Genomic DNA, 24,913 nt, shown 5'->3' with positions numbered 1-24,913 from the left:
CAGCTGGAGCCTGCGGGGAGACGGAGAGGAGACAAAAGTGGGAACAGCAGGCCATGGGGAGAATGTCTAAACACAGGCACTATTTGGGGACTGTCTTTTATTTTTAGTTCACAATTGGTCCAGCCCCCTTCATTGCTGAGCCCAGCACCCCAGTGAGGCTCCAATCCTCAGGGCCACCTAAGAAGGTCACCCCTGGGGGAGGGGCAGTAGCACACCAGGTTAAGCATACATGACACAAAGCACAGGGACATGCGTAGGGATGCCAGTCAAGCCCCCAGATCCCCACCTTCATGGGGGTTTACTTTACAGGCAGTGAAGCAGGTCTGCAGGGGTCTATCTTTATCTTTCCCTCTCTAACTTCCCCTCTTCTCTCAATTTCTCTCTGTCCTATCCAACAACAACAGCAATGACAACAATAACAATAACAAGGACAACAAAATGGGAAAAATGGCCTCTAGGAGCCAAGCCCCAGCAATGACCCTGGAGGCAAAAAAAAAAAATTAATTTTCTAAAAAAATTTTTTTTAAAAGATCACCCCCTACCCTGCCCTGGACAGCCTGTCTGTCTGCCCTTCACAGGGCAGCAAGGCCAGCCCTTGAGCTGCACAGGGACAGGACCAGTCCAGGGCTTGCGGTCGAGGTGCACAGGCTGCAGTTGCGTGAACCGCTTTGCTGGCTCTGTGGGGATGTTCAGAAAGTAAGAAAACAGCCCATCGGCTTCAATTGCCCATGACGGTGTCCCTGTGTCATTAGTGCCAATTAGGAGACCAGGGCGGCAGAGCGTTTGGCCCTGAGGCACAGGCTGGTGGGAGGGTCACAGGACAATTGAATTGGCCACCAGACAAATGTGATTATGGAAGTAGGCTGGACCCAACCCCCTAGAGGGCTAGGACATAAATGGCCAGGTGTATGTGGGGGGAAGCACCCCAGCCATGCAGGTCCCCAGCCCCAATGCGCGTGAGGCTGCCTCCATGTATGGCACTGCAGTGGCCATCTTCCTGGTCATCCTGGTGGCTGCACTGCAGGGCTCGGTGCCCCCCAAGACCCTCTTCCCCTACCACATCCCCCTGGACCCTGAGGGGGCCCTGGAGCTCTCCTGGAATGTCAGCTACATCCAGAAGAACATCCACTTTCTGCTGCTGGTCCATGGGCTGCAGGCCGGGGTCCTGTTCGGGATGTCAGACCGGGGAGAGCTAGAGGGTGCAGACCTGGTGGTGCTCTGGACCGATGGCGACCGCGCCTACTTTGGGGTAAGTCTTTCCCCAGTCCCATTCTGGCCTTCTTCATCCCTTTCTGTCCCACTTTGCTTATGAATTGGCTGAGTCGATAGCCATGGCTTGGGCATCTAGATAGAGACAGAGAGAAATTGAGAGGGAAGGGAGAGATAGAGAGGGAGAATGAGAGACACCTGAAGCCCTGCTGTATCGCCCATAAGCTCCACCCTCCACTGCCCCTGCAGGTGGAGACCGGGTGCTTGAGCCTGGTTCCTTGTGTATATAGTAAATGTGTGCACTAAACTGGGTACACCACCACCTTGTCCCTTGCTTGGACATCTTGAAGGTGCCAGATTGATGGACAACGAACATGAAAATAGGGTACTAGTGGCTTCTATGGGCCTCACTGCCCACCCAAAATAGCGCACTTCAGAACACACAAGGGCACAGAACCTCCAGAGGGCCCCAGATTTTCTCTGTCCCTGGGGTGCAGACCTACTCCTCCACCCCCACTCCCAACACACACCCTACACACAGTTCCAGCCAATGTCGGCACATGGCTGTGGCTCAGCACAACACACACACACACACACACACACACACACACACACACACACACACACACGATATGCACAGACCCAGAGCTTGCACACAAGGGTGATGCAAGCAGGTCCTCCCCACCACACCAGGTGTAGGACAAGCCCAAGAGCTGAGCTGAAACAGTTGAGGTGTGCTCTTCATTCCTCACCTTCCAGAAAGGGCAGAGGGAAGAGAAAATTGCTCACTTCTAGCTAGAGAGAGCATGGAGGCCTTGATGGACTGAACCCCCAAACTCCCTGCCCTAAGTTAACCTTCTGCCTTCTTCCTTTCTTTGCCATGGGTCTTCCTGGGGCGGGGGGGGGGAGGGGGCAAAACCAGCTCCCTTCACAGATGCCGACAGAGGAGAATAAAGGTGCTAAGAGGCACTATCTGTATCTGTATCTCAGAGCTGAGGGTTTCTCCTTCCTGGGATGTGAGGTTGGGGGTGAGGAGCTCCCCAGGTGGTCTTTAACTGGACATCAGAGGTGGAGGGTCTCCCCTGGGAGGTCAGCCTTGCCACCAGCCTCTGTTTCCTCATCTGAAGGGGTGCAGCCCCTCTCTACCTTGTGGGCTGTGTGTGCTCACACCAGCTGGTAGCACATGGAGTTCTGGAACAAAATGCTCACCATCTGATCCTCACAGCAACTCTTGGGAGGTGGGGTTCTGTGCCTGTTTCATAGGTGAGACTGGGCAAACTAGAGGTTTGCTTGAGGCTGCCCTGACTGGATAGGGTCAGCTGCCTGATAGGGGCCCTGTTGGCTGCCCTGTCTCCCCACCACCACCACCCCCAACACACACACACACACACACACACACACACACACACACACACCAATACCCAGGATGATGGAAGTCACAGCCAGGAAAACTCTGGGACAAGTCTCAATGCTGAGGGTTCTAAGCCATCCCAGGAGAAGCACTCACACCCTGAATCTGATCATCAACTCCCCGCTCCAAGGCCAGGGAGTCAGTTCTAGGACACTGAGAGCCAGGCTGACCTTGACTTCCACACACTGTAGGGCTCATGTGCACAGCAAACCCATGTGCAAACAAATGCCAGACTTGCTCTCCCTCCTTTAGCAATAAGCTCAGTAGATTCTATTGCCCCAGTTGAAATACCCCCAAGCCTACGTATTTTCTGTTTCTGCTAATAATTAATACACTGCCCCCCGCCCCATTATCCCCATCTCCTGCAGGGGCTGCACAGGCTGTGCTTTTCTCCAGGGAAAATTTTGCAGTCTTCTGGTTTCTTTCATCTCTTTTAAAAATTTTTTCCCCAGGGGGTCAGGTGGTAACATAGCAGGTTAAGTGCACATGGCACGAAGCACAAAGATCAGAGTAAAGATCCTGGTTCAAGCCCCAGTTCCCCAACTGCACGGGGTCATTTCACAAGCAGTGAAGCAGGTCTGCAGGTGTCCGTCTTTCTCTCCCCCTTTCTGTCTCCCCTCCTCTCTCAGTTTCTCTCTGTCCTATCCAACAACAACATCAATGGCAACAATAACACTAACTACAACAACAAAGGCAACTATAAGGGAAACAAAATGGAGAAAAATGGCCTTCAGGAGCAGTGGATTCATAATGCAGGCACCAAGCCCCAGTGACAACCCTGGAGGCAAAAAAAAAGCTTTTTCCTCAAGAGGATAAACATGTTTTATCTCTGGGTGTAGGGCTGGAAGCAAGCCATTTAGGGCAAGGGTCCTTGGCCAGTACTCAAGCTGCCACCCCAAGTGTCATTCTTCTCCACCTGTTGGTCTGAAACTCTTGGGTTGCTGAGCCTTAAAGGGGGTGTGCAGAGGTGACTAGAGGAGGAGAGAATGGAGGGTGGGTGGAGATGAGATTTGCTTCTATGAAGATCCTGGGGAAATGTAGCTCTCCTGTTTGCTTCTTGGCAGACGAAAAGGGACAGAACACTAAAGGGTGAGAAAGTGCCGGTCAGAGGCTGAGAATGACCCCCCACCCCCACCCCCATGGCTCCAAATGTCCCCAAGTCTCCTGGCGCTGTCACAACATCCCCGTTTGCAGATAGCTCTGTGTGAGGCCCCTTCCCGGGCTGCACACCTGTTAAGCAACACAGGTGCTCAGGTTCCTGCCGGAGGTCTGAGGCTCTGCCAGGCTAAGCAGACTTTCGAGTCCTGGATGGCACTGGGGAGTAGACAGGCTGGCTGAGGGGCTGAGTGGCGGCACACTCAGTTGAGTAACATGCACAAGGACCTGAGTTCAAACCCCCAGTCCCCACCTGCATGGGGAGACTTCACGAGTGGTGAAGCAGTGCTGCAGGTGTCTCTCTCTCCCTGTCTCCCTCATCCATCTCAGTTTCTCGGTCACTATCCAATAAATAAAATATCAAAAGAAGAAGAAGGAGGAGGAGGAAGGAAGGAAGAGTAGGCAAGACCCAGGCAGAACACCCCAATAAACAGGGCATAAACAAAACCTGTGTCTTCCCAGCTTGCCTGGGCATAGCCCCCCTGAATTAAGATATAAGGGATCAGTCTTGACCCCTGGCCCAGAGCTTGGCCCTCTGTGCTCCGCAGGATGCCTGGAGTGACAACAAGGGGCAGATCCACCTGGATACCCAGCAGGACTATCAGCTGCTTCAGGTGCAGAGAACCCCTGGAGGCCTGACCCTGCTCTTCAAGAGGCCCTTTGTCACCTGCGACCCCAAAGATTACGTCATTGAGGTGGGTGGATACTGCACATACAAACAGAGAGACAACACACACACACACACACACGCACAAAAAAAAAAAACAGAAGCACACAGATACACACATTAATGTGCGCATACACACAGGCACACAGACGGACACACACAGGCATGCAGGCACAGGCACACAAACGCACAACTGTGCACCCACGATGCCTCAAAAGACACTCAGGGCACTTCTAGACACTTCAGCCTGGCTCAGACATGTCTTCCCACCCACATAGGGAAAAGCCACCCTTGTCCCTGCCTCCTGAGGTCCCTCTGTGATCCCCTAGCTCAAACTGGCTATCAGGACTCCCTATGTCACTTTCTCTAGCTCCACAGGGCTGATGAAAGCCCTCTGGGACTGTGTGACCTCACAGTCAGGAAGCCCCAATTTTCTTGTTCCCATGTCACGGGGACAGAGAGTGGCTCCCCCTCCAGCCAAGCTGCTGACAGACCAGCAGGGACAACCCCTCACCCTGAGACAAGCAGCCCAGCAGAAGCCGAGAGACCCTTTCAGGGGACATGTTTGGGCAGCCTTGCGTGAACTGTGGGCTCTGGGTATTCGGCCTGAGATTGAGCTCCAGACCAGTCCATGCAGAGCCTCCAAGATGCCACCCCTAATGGGGTGTCAGGGGGTGGGGGAGCAGGGCCCAGCCTTGCTGGGTGAGGGCAGGCAGAGAACAGGCAGGGAGCAGGCACAGGTGGGACTCTGGGCTCTGAGTGGGCCCGGCTCCATGGCTACAGGACGGCACAGTGCACCTGGTGTTCGCCATCCTGGAGGAGCCCCTGCGCTCGCTGGAGGACATCAACACAGCCAGACTGAAGCCGGGGTTGCAGAGGGTGCAGCTGCTGAAGCCCAACATCTCCACACCGGCCCTGCCCCCCGATATCCTCACCATGGATGTGCGAGCACCCAATGTCGTCATCCCTGGCGTGGAGACCACCTACTGGTGCTACATCACCGAGCTCCCCAAGGGCTTCCCCCGGCACCACATTGTGATGGTAAAGGGGTTGGGGGTCCCTGACTGACACCCCTGGTCCTGCATGAGCCTCCAGTCTCCTTGCCAACCTCAAATCTTACTCCCTGACCTCTGTGCCCCACCTCCCAGACTGGGACTGAAAAAGCAGCTCAACTCAGAGAGAGCGCAAGGACTGAATGCCACCTGGGGACAGACCAGGAATGGTGGTGGAGGCAGCTAGTGTCACTTCTGCTTCCTCCTCCCTGTCATCCACATAGGGTGTGAAGTATTACTGGCCCCTGTTTGCAGCACAGAAAGTGTAGACCAGAGAGGTCGTGTGAATGCCTGCAGTTGCACAGTGGGAAATACTGACCTGCCTCATAGCCACAACAGGTCCTGGGGCTCAGGCCTGGCCACCGGGCAGCTTGTGTGGCCCTGTCCGGCCACTGCTATGTTCATGGGAGGACAGCTGCCTTCCTGTCCCCATCCGATCGGGACATAGCTCACTCAGGTCCTTACATCTATTCTCTGGAGCTCTTCATGGGCTTCTGGTAGGTTCTATCAATTCACTCGGGTGTCCATAGCTCAGATGGGCAAGCTGAGGCCAGGACGGGGAGCTGCCGGACCAGAGTTCCCAGTGGAGGGAATGGAGAGGTGTGGCAGGGGTCATCTGCCACCTCCAGCTCAGGGCCTCCACCTCCCTGGCAGTATGAGCCCATCGTCACAGAGGGGAATGAAGCACTGGTGCACCACATGGAGATCTTCCAGTGCGCTGCTGAGCTTGACCGTGTCCCCAGCTTCAGCGGGCCCTGTGACTCCAAGATGAAGCCCGACCGGCTCAACTTCTGTCGGCATGTGCTGGCCGCCTGGGCCCTGGGTGCCAAGGTGGGTGCAGCCCCCACCTTCCTGAGCACCCCCCACACACACACACACTTGTCTGTTTGATTTGCCCTAAGAATGGGGCTTGGAGGGAGGACCTGGACCCCTGGAAGAAGCCACGATTGCCTGTTCTTTCGAGCCAGAAGGCTTTTTTCGGTGTGTGTGCTTTTCCGATGACAGTGTAATTCCCCTTGAATTCAGTGCTTGGTGGGTGTTGGCTCATTTCCCACTAGACTGAGGTGGGGGTGTTTATCCAGAGGCATTCTGGGCAGGGGTAGGGGGATCCATACACCTTGTACACACACACACACACACACACACACACACACACACACACACACACACACACTTTCTTTCTCTCTCTCTCTCTCTGTCTCTCTTTCTCTCTCTCTCTCTTTCTCTAGTCTTCCAGGGACATCCCTAAGGCTGGCAGTGAGATGTCACGGGAGGTGGCCTTCTGATCTGACTGTCCCCCAACAGCTGGGGGAGAAGGGATGTTGCCTTGACCATCTGTGGGACCCCTCATGAGATGCCATTCGTGCACCTGTGCTAAGCCCTGCCCACCTGACATCTGCCCCCCCCCCCCCATACAGGCTTTTTACTACCCAGAGGAAGCTGGCCTTGCCTTTGGGGGCCCTGGATCCTCCAGGTTTCTCCGCCTGGAAGTTCACTACCACAATCCGCTGAAGATCAGAGGTAGGAGGAATCCAGACAGTGTTTACAGGCTGTGCCCTGGCTCTCTCCACTCCTGGGTTCTGCTGTGTCCAGAAAATGTCTGTGCCTGATGGAGCTTAGCTCTGACCTTGTCCCCAGAGGCCAGCCTCCTCATCACTGGACCCTGGGGCATGAGTCCCTCTTCTGTCTTTCCCCACAACTCTCCTGACTGGTAGACTCCCCACTGGGGCTGGCTCACAGCTCATAGCAAGTGGAGCTCCCAGATCATATTGGCAGAAAAGGACACTGGTGAATGAGAATTTGGAGACAGAGGCCTAGCTCTGATGGTCTGGGTCCCAAACCTTGCCAGTATTCAGTTTGCACTTGAACTAGAATGTGGTCTGACTCCAAAGCTATCCTGGATGGCCCGTTGATTTTTCCACGTTAGTCCTTGGAGCAAGGGATGAGCCCCAGCTCTATAGGGTATTTCTGCTTATGTGTTTCCCTCATGCCTCCAAATTAGGCTGTATGTACAGAGCAAACATATGTGAGTGTGAACAGGTACATGGGAACTTGTACTGTGTGCCCTTGTGTTAAGATGGCAGGTGGGCATTGCTCCTGGGGTTGGTCAGATTGACCCTCTGCCCTGTTATAGAATACCTGGCCCACTAGCAGTGCTGTGATTGATTAGTGATGTCTGTCTGGGTGCTGGAGTGGAGGCTGTTGTTTGGTGAGCACTATTGGTTTTACATTGACCTTTGCATTCAGTAAACATAACATGGCCCCCACATGGGACATGGGGTAGTTATCTCAGTCCCAATTTCTTGCCAGACGTTAGGTCTAGAAAGGTGGCATGGCCCTGCTTGCTCCTCAGTGGAGAAACAATAGCCATGTAGTATATGTTTTTCCCCATTTAAACATCCTGATCTGGTGTCCATTTCTGGTCAGAAGAGCCTGCAGGGGACAGAGATCACTGTGGATAAACTTGTCTCCCCTGCACAGTCCCAGAGGCCCTGCTAGTGCTAACACTGTGCTGGGCTCTTGTTCTGCATTTCCAGGAAGTTCTGCTTCTGTGACATGGCTCTGGGCTCAGAGGGAAACCTCAGGGAACACCTGGAAGGGAGAGATGACAGCAGCATACTTGAGCATGTACACACACACACACATACACACACACACACACACACACACACACACACACACCAGGACCATGCCAGACTCAGAGGGAGATACAAGTGCAGTGCAAGAAAATAAAGAAATTTCTGCATAGCTGAGCAGCGCTTTGGCACATTTGGCCTGGGCCTGGAGGACAAACATTTTCACTGGAACACTGCCAGGTGCCATGCTCCAGATGGAGATAATTTGCCACACTCAAGGGTGTGGTAGATGGAGTGGTCCATCCCGGTAGCAGTGTCTGGAATCATAAAAGGACAGGGAGCAGATAGCAGATACCTGATCACCCTGTACTGAAGGTGGACAGCCAGAGTCAGTCATGAGGCTGGCCATGCCCACTGAGACTACATGCTAACAGAAGCCTTCCTCCCTTCCCTCTTGCACCCGTGTCTTCCTCCCATGGATAGCCACAGAGCCTTCTCCTGCTTGCTCTTTTATTTCTCCAAGAAACATTTTCATCTGTGGGAGTGAGGGGTTGGAATAGCCTGTCTGGGAGATGTGGACACGGGTCGGGTCCCCACATGTCCCTTCTCAGGGGTGGCCCACACCCCACTGGGCCTGCCCACCTCTGCAGCTGTCCCGCAGCCCATGCATGTGATGCAGCTGGCTGTGGCCTCAGGCGTGCTCAGCTGTTGGCCGCGGTGCCTTTCTTCTCTGCTGCAGCACTAACTCTTTCTGTCACTGCCAGGATTATCTACGGCGTGCACAGAGTGGGGCATAAGTCAGTGTGGGCTTTGGCATGATATGGGATTTATTGCTCATTTAAAACCTGAAAGCAAATGGATTTTTGAAAACTCCTTAGGCACTGGGGAAGTCTGTCTCCTCCTGATTATCTGCTTGTATTTATGGCTTCTTTGCCAAATATAAGGACGTGCCTGTCACTTCTCATATCTGGAGATGGGCCACTTCCCTATAAATATAAAAAATCTGGCAATTATTTCATTATTTAATCCTCATCTGAATGTTACCCATATGCAGCTCCCTCTTTATTATTATCCTCTGATGTAACTGGCCCAGAGATACAGAAGCTGTGTTTGGACGTGTAGGGGCGGGGAGGGTGCGGGGGCGGGGAGGAGGGGGGGGAGGCAGGGGCAGATCACTACCCATTTTCAGTGCCACGATGAAGCCACAGACCGCCCCAGGAGACTGAGATTCCTGACCAGATACCGAGCTGGGACCCTGGGTCAACCCCTTTCCAGACCTGTGCTGTTTAACAGGGTCTTCCATTCAGGCTCTGAACTTTGGTTTCTTCAACTATAAATTGGGGGCAAGTGTTCTTGCATTGAATTCACTCATCTCCTCATCTTCTTATATGTGCTAAGGCATTGGCCATATGAAACCACTCATGTGTGTGTCCCCACCTAAGGGCTCAGGGTCTCTGTCCTGCCTGTCCCCAGACAGGACACAGGGAGGGGCTGTTGGAAGCTACGTAGCTTCCTGCAAGAATATGTGGGTGTCAGAACCCCTGCATCCCTGGGAGGCCTTGCCATCAGCTCTGAGGACTGCCCCCAGCAGGCACCTGCAAGGAGACATAGGTGTGGCTGAACTGTGATGGACAGAAGCATCAAATTCCCCTGAGCTAGAGGCCCTTGACTTAGATCAAAGGGTGGGAGGGGACATATGGGGACCCTTGCTGGCCACACAGGGTCAGGGTCACTGGGCATGGATCTAACCCCCTGCTCACCACGACCCTGCCTCTCTTCAGACCGGCGAGACTCCTCCGGCATCCGCCTATACTACACAGCCATGATGCGACGCTTTGATGCAGGCATCATGGAACTGGGACTGGTGTATACCCCCGTGATGGCCATCCCCCCCCAGGAGACTTCCTTCATCCTCACTGGCTACTGCACTGACAAATGCACCCAACTGGTGAGTGGAACTGGCTGGGGAACCGGGAGTGGGGGGCAGCAAGGAAGTGGGCTTAGGAGCTCAGTTCCCCTATGCCCCCTTTCTCCTGTACACCCACAGCTTGCGTTTACACCCAGGCTTTCCCAAACCCACACCCACAGCCAGGCTTGAGGAAGTCAGATAGGCCTGTTGTGCTCACCACTGACTTGCAGCCCTGACACTGACGATAGCGTCCCCTTGGTCCCACCGATTTAGCCAGCCTTCAGTGACATTTAACAGAGCTCCCTGGGGCCCAATCATGTAGACGAAACCCGACTGGTAAGAGTGAGACTAGAGAAGCTGCATCAGCAAGAAGATGCCCACTAGCCAGGTGTACGCTGCTCAGGAAATGCCCTATGTGGACAAAGCACACAGAGTCAAGGCAGACGTCCATGTTCTACAAGTTTTGCTTCTGCCCCAACAGTGAAGGGAGGCATCTTGATAGCCAGCTGGCCTGGCCCCTTTGAGAGGCTGTGACAGCCCCCATGCATTGTGCTCCCACAGTCACATAAAGGTATATGACAATGGGGAACAGCTGGCAGCTGCTGTGCGCTAGAGTGAGTTCACACAGAGGGCATCCTGTGGGCTCCCTGAGGGCTCACCCCAATGGTCTGTTGAATAAGCATCCACTTTAAGGGGCTCAGTGGAGGCCCAAAAGGAAGCCATCTGCTCCCCAGTGGGTCTCTGGAGGGTGGGCACTATTGTGACAATGACATCACACCATGGGCACCCCAGACTTTCTGACCAGGGGTCTCCATGTTTGGATCACACAGGTGTTCTCAGGAAGCACATGGGATGTCACTGTGCCATGCCCTGTGGTCCAGGGTCTAGGTGGGGCCCAGTGGTTGACGGGAAGCTTTCCTAGGGCACCACCCCCCACCCCAGATGCTCAGGCTATGACCCTGTCCCCGCAGGCCCTGCCCCCCACAGGGATTCACATCTTCGCCTCCCAGCTCCACACACATCTGACAGGGAGGAAGGTGGTGACCGTGCTGGCCCGGGACGGCCAGGAGAAGGAGGTCGTGAACAGGGACAATCACTACAGCCCACACTTCCAGGTGGGGATGGCTGCCCTGTCCAAGTTCCTGCTCCTGGCCCAGCCACCTTGAGAAGCACCTAGCAGGCAGCCCCTGCCTTTTCTTCTTTTTTTGTTGTTGTTGCTGTTATTGTTTTTGTTGCTACTGTTGTTGTTGGATAGGACAGAAAGAAATTGAGAGAGGAGGGGAAGACAGAGAGGGGGAAAGAAAGACACCAGCAACCTGCTTTACCACTTGTGAAATGATCCACCCCCGCAGTTGGGGAACCAGAGGACTTGAACCAGGATCCTGGGGTGATGCTTAATAGACAGGAGGGGCTCTGGGGGCGGACTCTGGCATGTGGCCCATTGCAGGATTTCGGGGAGCCCCTGGTAACATCTATCTTGGTGACCACCTTCTTGTCCTAGGGTCTTGGTGTCCTCCCGGGGAGCTGGGGCAAACCTGCGTGTTTAAAGAGTGCGGGGGGCGAGGGGACTGTTTGGGAGCTGGATGTGCAGCTTTTTGAAGCCCCTCCCTCTGCCTTGTGGTCTGTCCCCCAGGAGATCCGTATGCTGAAGAAGATCATAACTGTCCACCCGGTGAGTGCCTGTTACAGAGGCGGGAGGGAGAGGCCACCCCAGGGCTTCTGGAACCAGGTCCATATAGGACAGGGCCAAGCTGCCATGGGGAGACCTGCTGGGATGTCACAGAGGGACTGCAGAAGGGGCAGGGTCAGGTGAGCTCTGGGTGAAATGCAGCCTTCCCAGTTCCTTTTTATTTTATTTTTAAATATTTTAAATGTATTTTATGAGACAAACATACAAGAGAGGGAGAGAGTGGTACTGGGAACTCAAGTTGGGATCTCAGAGCCTCGGACACAAGAGTCATTTTGCATAACCATTATTCTATCTCTCTAGCCATTTTATTTTATGTTAGCACACATGCTCAGCTCTGGCTTGTGATGGTGCCAGAGGCTGAATCTGGGACCTCAGTCTTGGGCATGAGTCTTTTTGTGTAACCATTATGCTGTCTCTCCAGTCTTTATATTTTGTTTAAACCAGCACTCTGCTGAACTCTGGTTTATAGTGGGGCTGGGGATTGAACCTGGGACCTCAGAGCTTCAAGCATGAGCATCCTTTTGCATGGCCACTGTGTTATCTCCCAGGCTATTCCCGCCCAGTTCTGATCAGCAGACCAGGAACCTAGAGAACTTTAGCTGTGGAAGTCACCAGTGAGGTCTCTTATCCTGCAGAAAGGAATTCCCAGACAGCTCAGCCATGATGCCATCCTTGGGTTGTAACAGCCCATCCATGTTCTGGCTACCAGGGGTGTGACTGGGATTTGCTTCCTAGGGACACTGGGATTATGGCCTTCCCATGCACTATAGTCACATGTAGGGAGAGGCCCAGCACACCTGGTCCCTGGATAGGCAGGTGTGATGGGTGTGATGGCTTCACTCCCCAGGGGGACGTCCTCATCACCTCCTGCACGTATAACACACAAGACCGGAAGCTGGCCACTGTGGTAAGTCACCCTGCCCTCTGGGCACACAGCCTGGGGCATCACATAAGGGCCTTTTGCACTTGCCCGAGGGGAGGGGTCTTGGGAAGTGTGGGAGTCAGAGTTGCCCTCATTCTTCCTCCAAGCAGGTGCTTCTCAGGCTGGGCTGGACTGGTGGCACCTGCCTCCCTTGGGAAGTGGGCAGAACTGCAGATAAACTGGCTCCAGCCCAGCTCTACCTGGTGGGGACTCGCCTGGTGACCCCACCATCACTGTGCCGCTGTGTAACCTGCCAGGGTCTGACAGGCATTGCGCCAGCACAGATCGGGTTCCTGTGGCTGGTGGGTGGGGGGGTGCCTCGGTGGGTGACTCAGTCATTTGACACATGGGCCTGTGACACCAGCCACAAGGGACCAACAGAGTTATGACAAGAAGACATAGCTGCTGAGGTGCAAGGAAGGAAGTGACATGAACATGAGAGCAAGACCAGGAGGACAAGTGGACAGGGTGGGGGTAAGGGAGCTCGAGAGGTTTAGAGGGGCGCAGAGAGGCGTATAGGACTGAGGACAAGGGGCTGCTTTCCTGCCAAGGTGCCATCAGCACACCTGTCTCTGCTGTCCCTCTGGGCTTCACCCAAGGATACTGTGAATAAAAATAAATATGCACTAAGAATTGAGCCAGGAAGGCAGCTCAGTGGATTACAGTTATGTGACACTCAGAGTACGTCCTTGACACCATTGGGGGGAAAAAAAACCAGCACACGTGACCTAGACCTGGGTTTGCACCTGTCATGTGGCCTGGCAGGGCCGCTGGGAGCCTGTTCAGAGCATTCCCTCTGATTTCTGCCTCAACTATACACAAGCTTCTGTAAACAGCCTTACCAAGCTATGACTCATAGCTTCTACAACCTGCTGAGGAAGCATGTGATTGGGCGACTTCCAGCAGGCCCACTGTAGTCCACCTTACAGTGTTCCACCACTGCCCAGGGCACCTCAAAGCCATCACTCAGAGCCTGCACTGCTCCCTCCCACAGCCCCAAGCGAGCACTGAACTTCAGTTTAACCCACTGGACTTCCAGATAAGGGGGATTATCTCGTAGGTGTCCTTTGCCCCTTAGCTCCTGTGCTCAGTGCTGTTCTCAAGGTTCTTTCATGCTGTGGTGTCTGGGTGTCTGTGGGGGACTCTGTTCCTCCATGTGGCCTTGTGGCCTGTCTGGCCATCGCCAGCTAGGGGACGGTGGACTGTGTCTCCAAGGCTGGAGTCTTTACCCTCTCACTGGTGAGACCTTGGAGCTCAGGGACAGTTCTAGCAGAAGTCACACACTATAGGGGAGGAGGTAGCCTGGCCTGGACAGAGAGCCCCCCAAAACCACACATATTCCTCCCTCTCTCTGAATTTGGGGTGACTATCAATTCTAGGTCCAGGCTCAGCAGATTTTTTTCAGCAGGCAGACTGCAGGATTACTGCCATGCCCTAAGCAATCTGCACCCCTCCCCTCCCCTAGGTCTTCAGCGTCCAGAGAAGAGGTGCAGTACAGACTAGCAACCACAGCTAATGAAGGACTATCACCCCCAGCACACACACACACACACACACAGAGCTAGGCACCCCCACTGTCTTCACACTCTTCTGAGCCTCACCAGGACCCTAGGAGGGAGTGAGGTGGCTCAGCCAGGAGGAAGCTCTCTGAGCCACAGTGGGGTTTCACAGAAGCTGACTTCTTGGGATGGGGGGAGGGAGAACCATGGCTTCACCCTGTAACTGAACCCCCCCTCACCCTAAAATGGATTTAAGACTTTCAGTGAGCAGTGAAGGGAACACCTCTAGGACTGAACCCCAATATTACTTTAGACCTGGGGAAAGCCCCTCAAAACTCAGACTTCAGCAGCACTGGTGCTGGGCACCCATAGGCCCAGTCTGCCTCCTCCTCCTCCTTCTCCTCACATCAAAGAGACAGAGACTTCAGATCTGACATCCCCAAACCCTCCACCCCACCCCACTGATGGTGGCCTTTGAATGTGATCCCACACCAACAAGGGGAAGGCAGAGGAGGATTCCCTGAGAACCTCTTATTCAAGGGTTCACTCTCTAGTGAACTGAAACTGGCAGAGGGACTCCTGGGGTCCTGGGAAGGAGTCAGAACCCCAAAACATGCAGGGAAACTGGGTGGACAGAAGTGCTTTGGGAATTTCCATGCTAAAAAGCAGCCTAGATCCTAAGGCTCTGTCTGCACTGGGTGCTCCCAGGAAGAGTGTTTCCCAGTCATTTTGTCCTGCCCATACTAGTGGGGGGGGCCTTTCTTCCTCTCAACATTCCACATCAGCCTCACAGAGCTGAGACTCTGGACTGAAGGCACCCACTCTGCTGGGGTTTAAGATGCCTGAGTGAGGTTTGCTCCCTGAGTGAGCACTGCAGAGGGAGCACTGATTTCCCCAGCCCTTCCTGCCGGGGGCCAGCCCCAGCAGGTTATTAGGATATCTTGAAAGAGGAGGGGTGTTGGTACAGAATGAGGAAGAATGAGAGATGAGTGAGTTGATGCTGAATCAAGCTCAAGCAGACATCTCTGTCATACTCAAGCAGAACTTTATTTTTATAGTCTCATAAGGCTTAGATCATTAAAACAAAAATCACCAAGGTATAGATTATTAAAACAAAAATCACCAAGGCTTTGGTCACTAATATACAAATCACCAAGGCTCTGATTATTAATACAAAAATCACCAAGTAAGAACAGCACAGGTAGGGAACACCTCCTGCTTTGTGGAACATTCACATTCCAGGGGCACTTTTCTCCCAAGAGATCATATTGCAGTTTCTTTTTTTTTTTTTTTTTTTCCTCCAGGGTTATTGTTGGGCTCGGTGCCTGCACCATGAATCCACCGCTCCTGGAGGCCATTTTTCCCCCTTGTTGTTGTAACCTCGTTGTGGTTATTATTATTGCCATCATTGACGTTGTTCGTTGTTGGATAGGACAGAGAGAAATGGAGAGAGAAGGGGAAGACAGAGAGGGGGAGAGAAAGACAGACACCTGCTTCACCGCCTGTGAAGCGACTCCCCTGCAGGTGGGGAACCAGGGCCTTGAATCGGGATCCTTATGCTGGTCCCTGTGATTTGCGCCACATGCGCTTAACCCACTGCGCCATCGCCCAACCCCCTATGTCGCAGTTTCTATTTATTTTGTTATTCCTGTACCTGTGTGCAAGGCAGATGTCCTAGTGATTAAGATTCATATTCTACATGTATGTTTATGCCATCCTCTTGCCCCTATGCATCAGAAGCTGTAGTTCATAGAAAATTCAAGCTTGTTATGTTTCTAGGGGCCTTAAATAAATTGAGCAGCCCATTTTTCATAAAAATCTGTTCCACTGTTTGATCAAGGAGTTTTGTTTTGTCCTTACTGAGAAGGCATCAAGGTGGTGCTGACCTGGCCAGCCTCTCCGTAAAGTTAAGCTCTCTAGCTGGAACCCATCTTCTGTGTGTGCTCACTCTGTGACCTAGGTTCTCGTGTACTATTCCTGCATAAGGAAGTGGGAGCATAGTGGTGGGTGGTAGATTAAAAGGCCCATTGTATCTAGGCAGGTGCCATAACTTTCCATTTATTAATTATGCTATGTAAGGTGGCCCCTCCACTGTGGGAACCACCAATCTTTCTCTATATTTTAGGGGGAATTCTAAAATAAGTGGTGTAGATAAACAATTTTTCCTATTGGAGCCTCCTGAAAAATTCTGCATTACTAATATTGCTTGTTCCATTATGATCAATCTTACAGAGTGCAGTGCAGGTTTTGTCCTTATTTTTGTTATTGCTCAGGCTCTGAGCCTGGCCATAAGTAAATATTATTAAGACCACACAGAGCTTAAGCCCAAGCCCTATACATAGCAGAAGGCAGGATGGTTTCAGTTTGGCCTGGAGAGTTCAGACTTGCTAAACTTCCTGCAAAGCTGGTACTGTGTCAAGCAGCTCGAATGGCAGTGCCTGCACCACCTCCCCTCCCCCCTCCTCTTTCATTTCCTCCTTTTCCTCCACTTCCTCCTCCTCCTCTTCCCTGGACCCAGCACCCAGGCATCAGCTCCCCCAGAGGTGGCTGTAACAGATCTCTGTCACCAGCTCCTCTTTCTGGCTCCTGTTCTTCTCAGAACCAAGTTGCAGACTTGACAGAATCCTGTGCAGATCTGCAGTATGTGGGGGTCTCTCTGCAACCCTTACACCTCCTGCAAACCTTGCCCCTTGCCCTCTCTGGGGCTCAGTCTCTGAACCCGCACAGTGGATGCAGCAACACTCTCCTGCATATGCTGGCTAAGCACTGCCTGCCTGGGGCAGTTCAGGAACACTTATAGAGGAGCAGAACCCAAGCCCACTCAGCATCCTTCCCTTGCAGGGGGGCTTTGGGATCCTGGAGGAGATGTGCGTCAACTACGTGCACTACTACCCACAGACCCAGCTGGAGCTGTGCAAGAGTGCCGTGGACCCCGGCTTCCTGCAGAAATACTTCCACCTGGCTAACAGGTTGGTGCTGGCCACTGCCTGGTCTCTGGGCAGGACATCACAGAAGCACCTGTTAGACAGCTGCACTCAGGCTGAGTTCACATGGCAATCCAACCTCTGTGTCCCGTAGGGTACCTGTGGCAGGCATCATTAATCGAGCACAGAGCCTACTGCTCTCCTCTCCCAGCCAGTCTGCCTGAAACCCAGGAGGCCCCCTCTGCCCAGCCCTGGACCAGCTCTGCCCAGCTGTGCCAGGGCAACAGAGGGACGGGAGTTCACCAAAGGGTGTGGAGGCAGGACCAAGATGAACTGTTAGGAGGCCCCCTTGGGGTTAAGAAGCCTTATGGCCACTCTGGGGCCCCTACCCAGTGCACCCAGAATGAACTGCCCATGCTCCCCACCTAGGTTCAACTCAGAGGAAGTCTGCACCTGCCCTCAGGCCTCGGTCCCTGAGCAGTTTGCCTCTGTGCCCTGGAATTCCTTCAACCGCGACGTGCTCCGTGCCCTCTATGCCTTTGCGCCCCTCTCCATGCACTGCAACAAGTCCTCCGCCGTGCGCTTCCCAGTGAGTGGCCCTTAGTCTCCCTCCCTCTCCTAGCTGCTGCTCTCCCTGTCCCCCCCCAGAATTCCCCTTCATGTGGGGTGGGTGATGGGGCTCACACTGGAGAGCTAACCAAAGCATTCACACACAGGAGCCAGAGAAGTCTATAGGGACACATAGGCCCAGAAAGACAGACAGACAGTCTGTCAAGTTGGGAGCTGCCCTCTCATGGGTGCCAACCTCCATGGTGTGAGCAGAGAACTTACAGCTTCTCTAAAACACAAAAAGAAACAACTAGGGGAGGAGTGTGGGAGGGAAGGGAGAACCTCATCGTCTGAAACTTGGAGCTGGCCTCCCAGAGAGTTTTAAGGTACCTGGACACACCCCACAGAGGCCAAAGCTGGAATGGAGATGGGCTTGGTGTTCCTGAAGGTCCTGGCCACAGAGTTTCAGTGGAAGCATGTGGGAAACAAGGGGACGAGTGCCTTGAACCCACAGCACCTGCAGCAGGCCCAATGCAAAGGGTGCTAATGGCTTCATGGGGGAGGTGATGATTAAAGGTGAGGGGTATGTATGTAAGGAGATTGGAGGGATGTCTCCCAGATGAGGACCCCCTAAGTAGCATCCTAGGGGTGGGCGGGCAGTGAGTAGGGTCAGGGATGAGGTGAGTCTGAGGGCATGAACCTACAGGCAGCTAACTGGTGAGGGGCCCCAGCCCCTCCAGCCTATTCTCCTTCTGGTCCCTTCCTCCACAGGGTGAATGGGAACTGCAGCCGCTGCCCAAGATCGTGACCAAGTTAGAGGAGCCTGTCCCCCAGTGCCCAGTCATCCAGGGCCAGCAGCCTGCAGCCCCCATCGAGGTCAGCATCGGGGGGAACAGAGGTTGAGTGGAACCTGTTTCTTCACTCCCTCCCAGCCTCATCTGCCATCTCTGTGGGCTCACCAGCTCCATGCACCCCAACCTGTGAAGATACCCTTTCCCTGAGCAAGCATTGTGTATCCAAGGTGCTGGGACTGGACCATGCTACCACTGGGAACACTGTCACTTCCATCTCTCTCTTATTGGGGACTATCTGCATGGCCAAGAGGGTCCCCTGTGAGCTCCCTGTTGACCCAATGAGGACAGAGAGACTCACACCCACCTTGACACCCAGAATGACAACACAAAAGCCCTGTTGGTGCAGTTGGGCCTCATACCTTGCATGGTGCCAGTGTCTGCCCCCCAGACAGCCCTGCACCCCACCCCCACAGGGCCACCCCGTGTGCTGTGTGACGGTACAAAGCTCCTGAACCAGTTCTGTGTCTCAGCTCCTTCCTCACAGTGGGCGTCTTTCCTGCCACAGAGGCAGGACAGCCACTTAGCTAGTTAAGACATTTGTTGGGGAAACGGCTCCATCACTGGGTAAATAGCTATTTTCACCACCTACAGGGAAAAACCCTAACAACAACCCTCACCATCACCCAGAGACAAGCCGGCAGAGATCCAGGCGGGGAGGGAGGGGTCACCGGCTCCTCAGGAGGCAGTGGGAGGACTGGCCACAGGGGGGCTGCTTGTTCCTCAGGAGGCAGTGGGAGCACTGGCCACAGGGGGGCTGCTTGTTGCTTTGGGAACAGTTCTGGAGATGAAGGGGCCATGTCTAGGAGCACAGCCTGTCTCTTAGAGGGGTGGGGGAGATGGGCATTCCCCCAACCCTCAGTTTTTCCACCCGCGAAATGGAGCCAGCACTCACTGCCTCCTCCCCCTAGCCCAGCCCCAAATCTATGCCTATTGGAGCAGGTGGTGTGTGGATCCCCATTTCCAGGTGGGTGGTGCTCGGCTTCCTGGTTAAGGCCCTGCTCTCTGCAGCTTCTGCAGGTACTAACAGATGCACTTATGTTCAGCCAGTTCAGCAAAATGCCTCGTGCGGCCTCTAGGGAGGGAGAGGGTGATGGATGGGTCTCTGTGTCCCCCCATAAGCTCAGCACTGCTGCGCCTTCTGAAAGACGTTTCATCACATGGGAATGAATGAGCCCCGCCGCTCTGCACTGCGGGCAATAAATCATGCTCAGGAGCAGTAAGTCGCTGGTGCTGGTGCTGGTGCTGGCACTGGCACTGGGAAAGGCTGGCCCTCCATCACCTTCACAGCCTGGCCACAGGAAGGGGGGGTCCTCCTCTCAAGGGTGGCCCAGCCTCCTGGTCCAAGAGTAGACCCTTCCCTTTTGACATGCCCAATCGTCAGCCCCCAAGGGGCCCTGGCAGCTCAGAGTCCTGGGAAGGCTGAATGGGGGTACAGAAGGCCCTCGTAGGGCTGCCCTCATCTTGTCCCCAAGGACGGAGTGGGGGATGTGTGTGGGAGGGTTGTGGCATTTTAGTGCCACCACGTGGGGAGCCAATGCTCAGAGAGGAGCAGTGGCTCACGCAGGCCCCCCTGGAGGATTAGCAGTGATCAGAAGCCACAGCTGGTTCTAGAACCTTCCACCACTCAGCTGCCATTGAGCTGGCCACTCTCTGCTCCTGGGTGTGTCTTACTGGGCTCCTTCTGGATCTGTTCCAGGTCACCCCAGGGAGTCCTTTCCAGAGCTGCACAGGCTTCCATGCTACCCACCCCCAACCTTCTGTTCCCAGTGGCAAATGAGGAAACTGAGGCCAAGGTCCCGGAAGCTAGGTGTAACAGGTGTCCATCAGAGTAAGCATGGGAGCCCAGAGGTGGCCAGGCTGTCTGATCACTGGGTCTGACACCCCACCTCCACTTCCTGGGCAGGAAGCCAGAGCAGCCCCAGGGCCCTTGTGGGACCTCTGTAACAGAGCGCCGGGAAGGGTTGTATTACCTGGAACCACTTGTCCAGCCCAAGGCCCCCAGAGTTATGTCCAACTCCTGCTGGGAGCCAAGTGGTGGTACACCCAGCTGAGCACACATTATCATGCACAAGGACCCAGGCTGAAGCCCCTAGCCCCCACCTGCAGAGGAAGCTTCAGGAATAATGAAGCAGGACGACAGGTGTCTCTTTCAAGCTCCCTCTCTGTTTTCCCATTCCCTCTTGATTTCTCTGTCTCTAGCCAATAATAAAAATAAAGTATTAAAATGTATTTAAAGAATGCTGTGCAGTGAGGCAGTTGTTCATTCTTGCTGCACACTGCAAACACTCCCTGTGGCCATGCTCCTTCCTACACAGCACACTGCAAACACTCCCTGTGGCCATGCTCCTCCTACACAGCACCGACAGACAGCACTCCCTCGCTGGAAGGTTCTATGGGGCAGTGCTCTCTGTGGGCTATGGTCCCACCTGGTGGGGGGCCTGTGAGGCCAGTGTCAGAAGAGATGGGGTCAAGCTCAGGATGTGCAGAATGGAGTGTCAGGAGAGGTGTGTGTTCTAGAATCTGACGGGTGGGAGTGGGCACACATAGCCTTCCAGGACTCTCCCCAGGTGAGAAGTGTCCAGGATGTGTTGGCCTCTGGAGATTTCCACCCTCAGTCCCCTCCCAGGGCTTCACTCCTGCCCCTCTTCATCTGGGACAGTGCTTCTGAGGGGCCTGCTATTTCAGAGGAGAAAGAGGTGAGGGGAATGGGGGTGTGGTGGAGGAGAAAGAAGATAGAGAAGGGGGCCATGGAGTGGGGGGGGAGGAGACTGTTGAGGAGGAGGGGGAGGGAGAGAAGGCAGAGGAGGAAGAGGACAGAGGAGACAGAGGAGGGGTCATGGAGGAGGAAGAGGGAGAGGAGGAGGGAGGTGGGGAGGAGCTACTGGCTGAGGTCCCTGACAGTTGCTAAGAGACACCTGCAGTGCTTTCTTGGGTTAGGTGGAGGCAGCCAGGGGGATAATCACCCCAGCCCCCCAAGCCTTGAGCCCCAGGGAAGTGGGGCTCCAGGACATTAGGCAGCGTTTGACAGGAAACACATTCCAGGTTGACCTTTAAGCCTTTCATCTGGGGACAATGCAGAGCAGCACTTAAAGGTGGCAGGGGCAGAGTGTGGGGCTGCCAAGAAGCCCTGTCACAGCCGCACCTTAACCTCAGACCCTCCTTCCCTACTGGCTACCACACAGCTGGCCCCATAGTGCTGGGACCAGGGGGAAGGGGGAGCCAGCTCCCAGCAGCTATGCTAGGAGAGCTACCTTCCCTCTGCCAGCTCTTCTGTGGAACAGGGAGGGTACTCAGCAGGCAGAACCCCATGGGGCTGACACCCAGAAGGGCCACAACCACTCACGTCTGTCCTCATGTCCCTTGTTGGGCAGTACGCCAGCTTCCCCCTGCTTAACTGTCCCTCTTACACCAAATGCTTCCTTCCTTTCTTCCTCTCTGTCTCCCTCTTTCTTCCTCTCCTTCCTTCTCTTTTTCTCCTCCTCCTCCTTCTCCTTCTCTCCTCCCCTTTTCCTATGCCACCAGGGTAATCTCTGGGGCTCAGTGCCTGAATGACAAATCCACCAACCCTGGCAGCTATCTTTCCCCTTTCTTGTCTTTGAAAGCTTGTTTGGAGGTTCTAGCAGGGGAGCACAGCTACTCATATACCCTCGACCGAAGACCGGGTCCGTCTCTATTCGGGGAAGGCCGTCCTCTTCAACCGAGCGTGCAGCTTCGGGAGGGACGCACATGGAGAGGTGAGGGAGGAAGGGGACACCTGCCTAGCCAGCCAGAGGAGCCGCATCAACCCTGGTGATCAGTGGGCTGACAGATGTCGCACCCAGATCACCCCTCACATCCCTTTTCTTGTATTTGATAAGAGACAGAAATCGAGAGAGAATGGAGAGAGAGACACTGCTCATGAAGTTTCTCCTCTTTAGGCAGGGACCAAGTGCTTGAACTGGCTCCTTTAGCATGATGATGTTTGTCAGTCAAACTGAGGGAGGTAGGCTGCACCAGTCCTGGACCTGCAGGGTCTGAATGGTGTGGGTGTGGAAGGGGAGGGGTCTGACTTCCCACAGTCAAGGAGAGGACACCTGGCTCTTGCTGACAGGTCCTCCCCATCAGTCATTGCACAGGGTTCTGGGGCCACTCTGTTGGGTAGCTGGGGGGCCCTTCTTAAGTTGTACTCAGGCCAGCAAGGGTGGGCTGCCCATCCACAGGACATGCCCCACCCTCTGCACTACCTGGAGCTTCTGAGCTGGGGCTTCACCAAATTGTGTCTGCAAGCACACGAAGCCCTCTGCTCACTCCCAGCCCACCTCAGCCTGGTGTGCGCAGACTTCCCTACAAGCAAAGCTCAGCCTCCATGAAGGTAGGGCACTCATTCAGTCCAGAAAAACCCAACAGATATAGAAGCGGGGTCCAGAGTGTCCAGGTTGGAAGGGCTGGCTGAGGGGAGGGATATGGGTCTAAGTGGCATGTAGGGCACAGACCCATGGCATGTAGGGCACAGACCTTCCTGCAGGTGGGCCTGGGAGAGCTCCCAGTGGCCCAGTGCCCTCACCACAGGGGCCCGGCTTGTCCTCCTGGGCTGAGGCCAAACATGAGTGAGAGTGAGAAGACACATGGAAAAGCTTCCAGCTCAGCCATGGGAAACCAGCAGGGCTGGGGCTCTGACCACCCAGGGGCTGAAGCCTCCCCAAGGATGGGCCAGGGAACAGGCTGGCTCGATGCCCAAACCACAGAACCCAGGAGAGCAAGCCAGGCCACCTGAGAGTAGTACCATGACTCCTCCTCCCTGCACCCCGAAGCCACATGCCCCCCCCCACCCCTGTGAAGGAGCTGGGGAGGACACAGGTGTGCCTTCATGGAGGGCACCAAAGCTACAGGCCCCCTGAGGTCCATTCAGGACACCAAAAAGCCTTCTGCAGGCCAGATGAACTCCAACATTCTGCTCCCCGGCTTCACTCCTGGATTAGCGGAGCTTCTCCAGCCCCTCACAGAGGATGATGGGGACAGGGGCCACCACCTGCTGCCCAAGTCTGGGAGCCTGTCCTCAGAGTGCAGGGCCAACCTCCCGTGCCCGAGGGTGGGGGCATCTGGACACCACCACTGGGTGCAGCTTTATCAGCGTCACCAGACCCTGAGCTGCCCACTGGACAAGTACAATGGGGCCCAGGGAAGGTGGAGGGAGGGGGGTCCAGGGTGAGGACCAGCTGGCAGGGGACCCACCCCAGGCAGAGAGGCAGGCACCTCTTGGCACTCACAGAGGAGGATCCTGTGGGCTCAGTGAAAGGCCTGGGGCAACTCTCTACCTGCTTGCTTATTTATTTGCTTGTTACTGCCAAGGCTTCACTGCACTAAGGTGACTTTTTCAGATAAAAGAAGAGAGAGAGGCAAAGAGATGGGGTGGGGAGAAGGAAGACACTACAGCACTGATGTTTCCTCCAGTGCTGTGGGGTCCAGGCTGGAACACGAGCTGTGTGCATGTTAAAGCCGGCACACTATCCACAGAGCTATTTTACAGCCGCCACCTCCCCCATTTGAGGGAATAAGTGAGGCCTCACCTCACCCCGAAGACCACAGGGCAGGAGGGGTCTTTGGGTTCTCCTGCAGTAACACACCTTCTGTCCAGATCCAGTGAGCAGAAAAGGTGCTTGGGGAAACTGAGACAGGAGATGGAGCTTCCCCTGGAAAGGGAAGGCACCTGAGACAGCCGCCCACCCCATCCCCACCCCCACACACAAATCCCAGGATCCTGTTCATCACAACCTGGGATGGTAATGATGAGAGGCTTCCCATATGAAGAACTTACCAGTTAAGGCAAGGAAGCACTTTCCAGATTCCTTCTCTTTGGTCTTGTCGTGGCAAGCGTATACCCCCCTCCCATTCAGCACCCACGGCAGGCAGTAGCACTCAATCCCCGCTCAGTCTCGATTTCAGATGCAGCCCGGTGCCCATGCTGCCACCCACCCTCAGGAAGACTCCAAAGACCAGCTGAATCCTCCCAGGCCATCTGCTTGAGTGCCTGGCTCAAGCATTTACTCAGTGCCTCTCTCGAGGCTACACCATGTGCCCCCTCAACCCAAGATGTCACCGGCCTGCTCTGGGTAGTGGGGGGTGGTGAGAGCCCTCCATTTGGTCAGGCATCTCTGGATATTTTTTCCACTATGTTCAGGGGTTTGCGGGCCTGGATGGAGAGCAGGAAGGGATCCACACTCTGGCTGGGGCCCCAGGCTGTGTATGTCCATGACTGGGCCCTGTCTGCAGGCTCTGTCAGTATAGGCCCTTCACCCGCTTGTTGTCAGGATCAAAGGGTGACTTCAAGTGAGCCTGGGCAGGGTAGGTCACCCCCATTCTCTCCAGGGTGTACTCCCCACTCTTCACGAAGTCAAGCGAGACCTGGAACAGAGGAGGGGCTGGGGGGTCACTGGGCAGTGCTGGCTTCACACCTGCCCAAGCCCTGAAGGGGGCCTTGCCCCTTTGCCTCATACCGGGGGCCCTTTGCACCCAGAAG

At 54.7% G+C, this 24,913-nt stretch overlaps 2 protein-coding genes across 3 annotated transcripts in view; one reads left to right on the top strand and one right to left on the bottom strand.

Moving 5' to 3' along the window:
* The first annotated feature begins 931 nt into the window (after positions 1-931).
* On the top strand, positions 932-19,061 carry DBH (dopamine beta-hydroxylase). Its single transcript, XM_007521435.2, has 12 exons — positions 932-1,249; positions 4,324-4,470; positions 5,226-5,483; positions 6,149-6,325; positions 6,913-7,015; positions 9,852-10,018; positions 10,951-11,094; positions 11,613-11,651; positions 12,517-12,576; positions 16,932-17,059; positions 17,444-17,603; positions 18,335-19,061. Exons 1-12 carry the CDS (start codon positions 932-934, stop codon positions 18,464-18,466), a joined length of 1,833 nt encoding a protein of 610 aa, XP_007521497.1. The 3' UTR covers positions 18,467-19,061.
* Positions 19,062-24,406: 5,345 nt separating this feature from the next.
* SARDH (sarcosine dehydrogenase) overlaps positions 24,407-24,913 on the bottom strand; it is a 53,465-nt gene continuing 52,958 nt past the window's right edge. For both annotated transcript variants that reach the window (XM_007521434.3, XM_060199349.1), the window contains one exon: positions 24,407-24,798. In XM_007521434.3, coding sequence (XP_007521496.1) covers positions 24,673-24,798 — 126 coding nt within the window. In that variant the 3' untranslated portion in view covers positions 24,407-24,672. The remainder of the gene's footprint in view (positions 24,799-24,913) is intronic.

This window comes from Erinaceus europaeus, chromosome 10 (assembly GCF_950295315.1).
Source record: "Erinaceus europaeus chromosome 10, mEriEur2.1, whole genome shotgun sequence".
Taxonomy (NCBI): domain Eukaryota; kingdom Metazoa; phylum Chordata; class Mammalia; order Eulipotyphla; family Erinaceidae; genus Erinaceus; species Erinaceus europaeus.
Note: the sequence above shows the minus strand (reverse complement) of the source record. Positions and strands in the feature narration are given on the sequence as shown.

Bases quoted from the DNA above. Each gene is read 5' to 3' on its own strand.
- DBH (XM_007521435.2), top strand. From the start codon at position 932: ATGCAGGTCCCCAGCCCCAATGCGCGTGAGGCTGCCTCCATGTATGGC. The intron at 7,016-9,851 runs GTAGGAGGAATC...GCCTCTCTTCAG, and splicing joins CAATCCGCTGAAGATCAGAG to ACCGGCGAGACTCCTCCGGC. The intron at 11,652-12,516 runs GTGAGTGCCTGT...TTCACTCCCCAG, and splicing joins AGATCATAACTGTCCACCCG to GGGGACGTCCTCATCACCTC.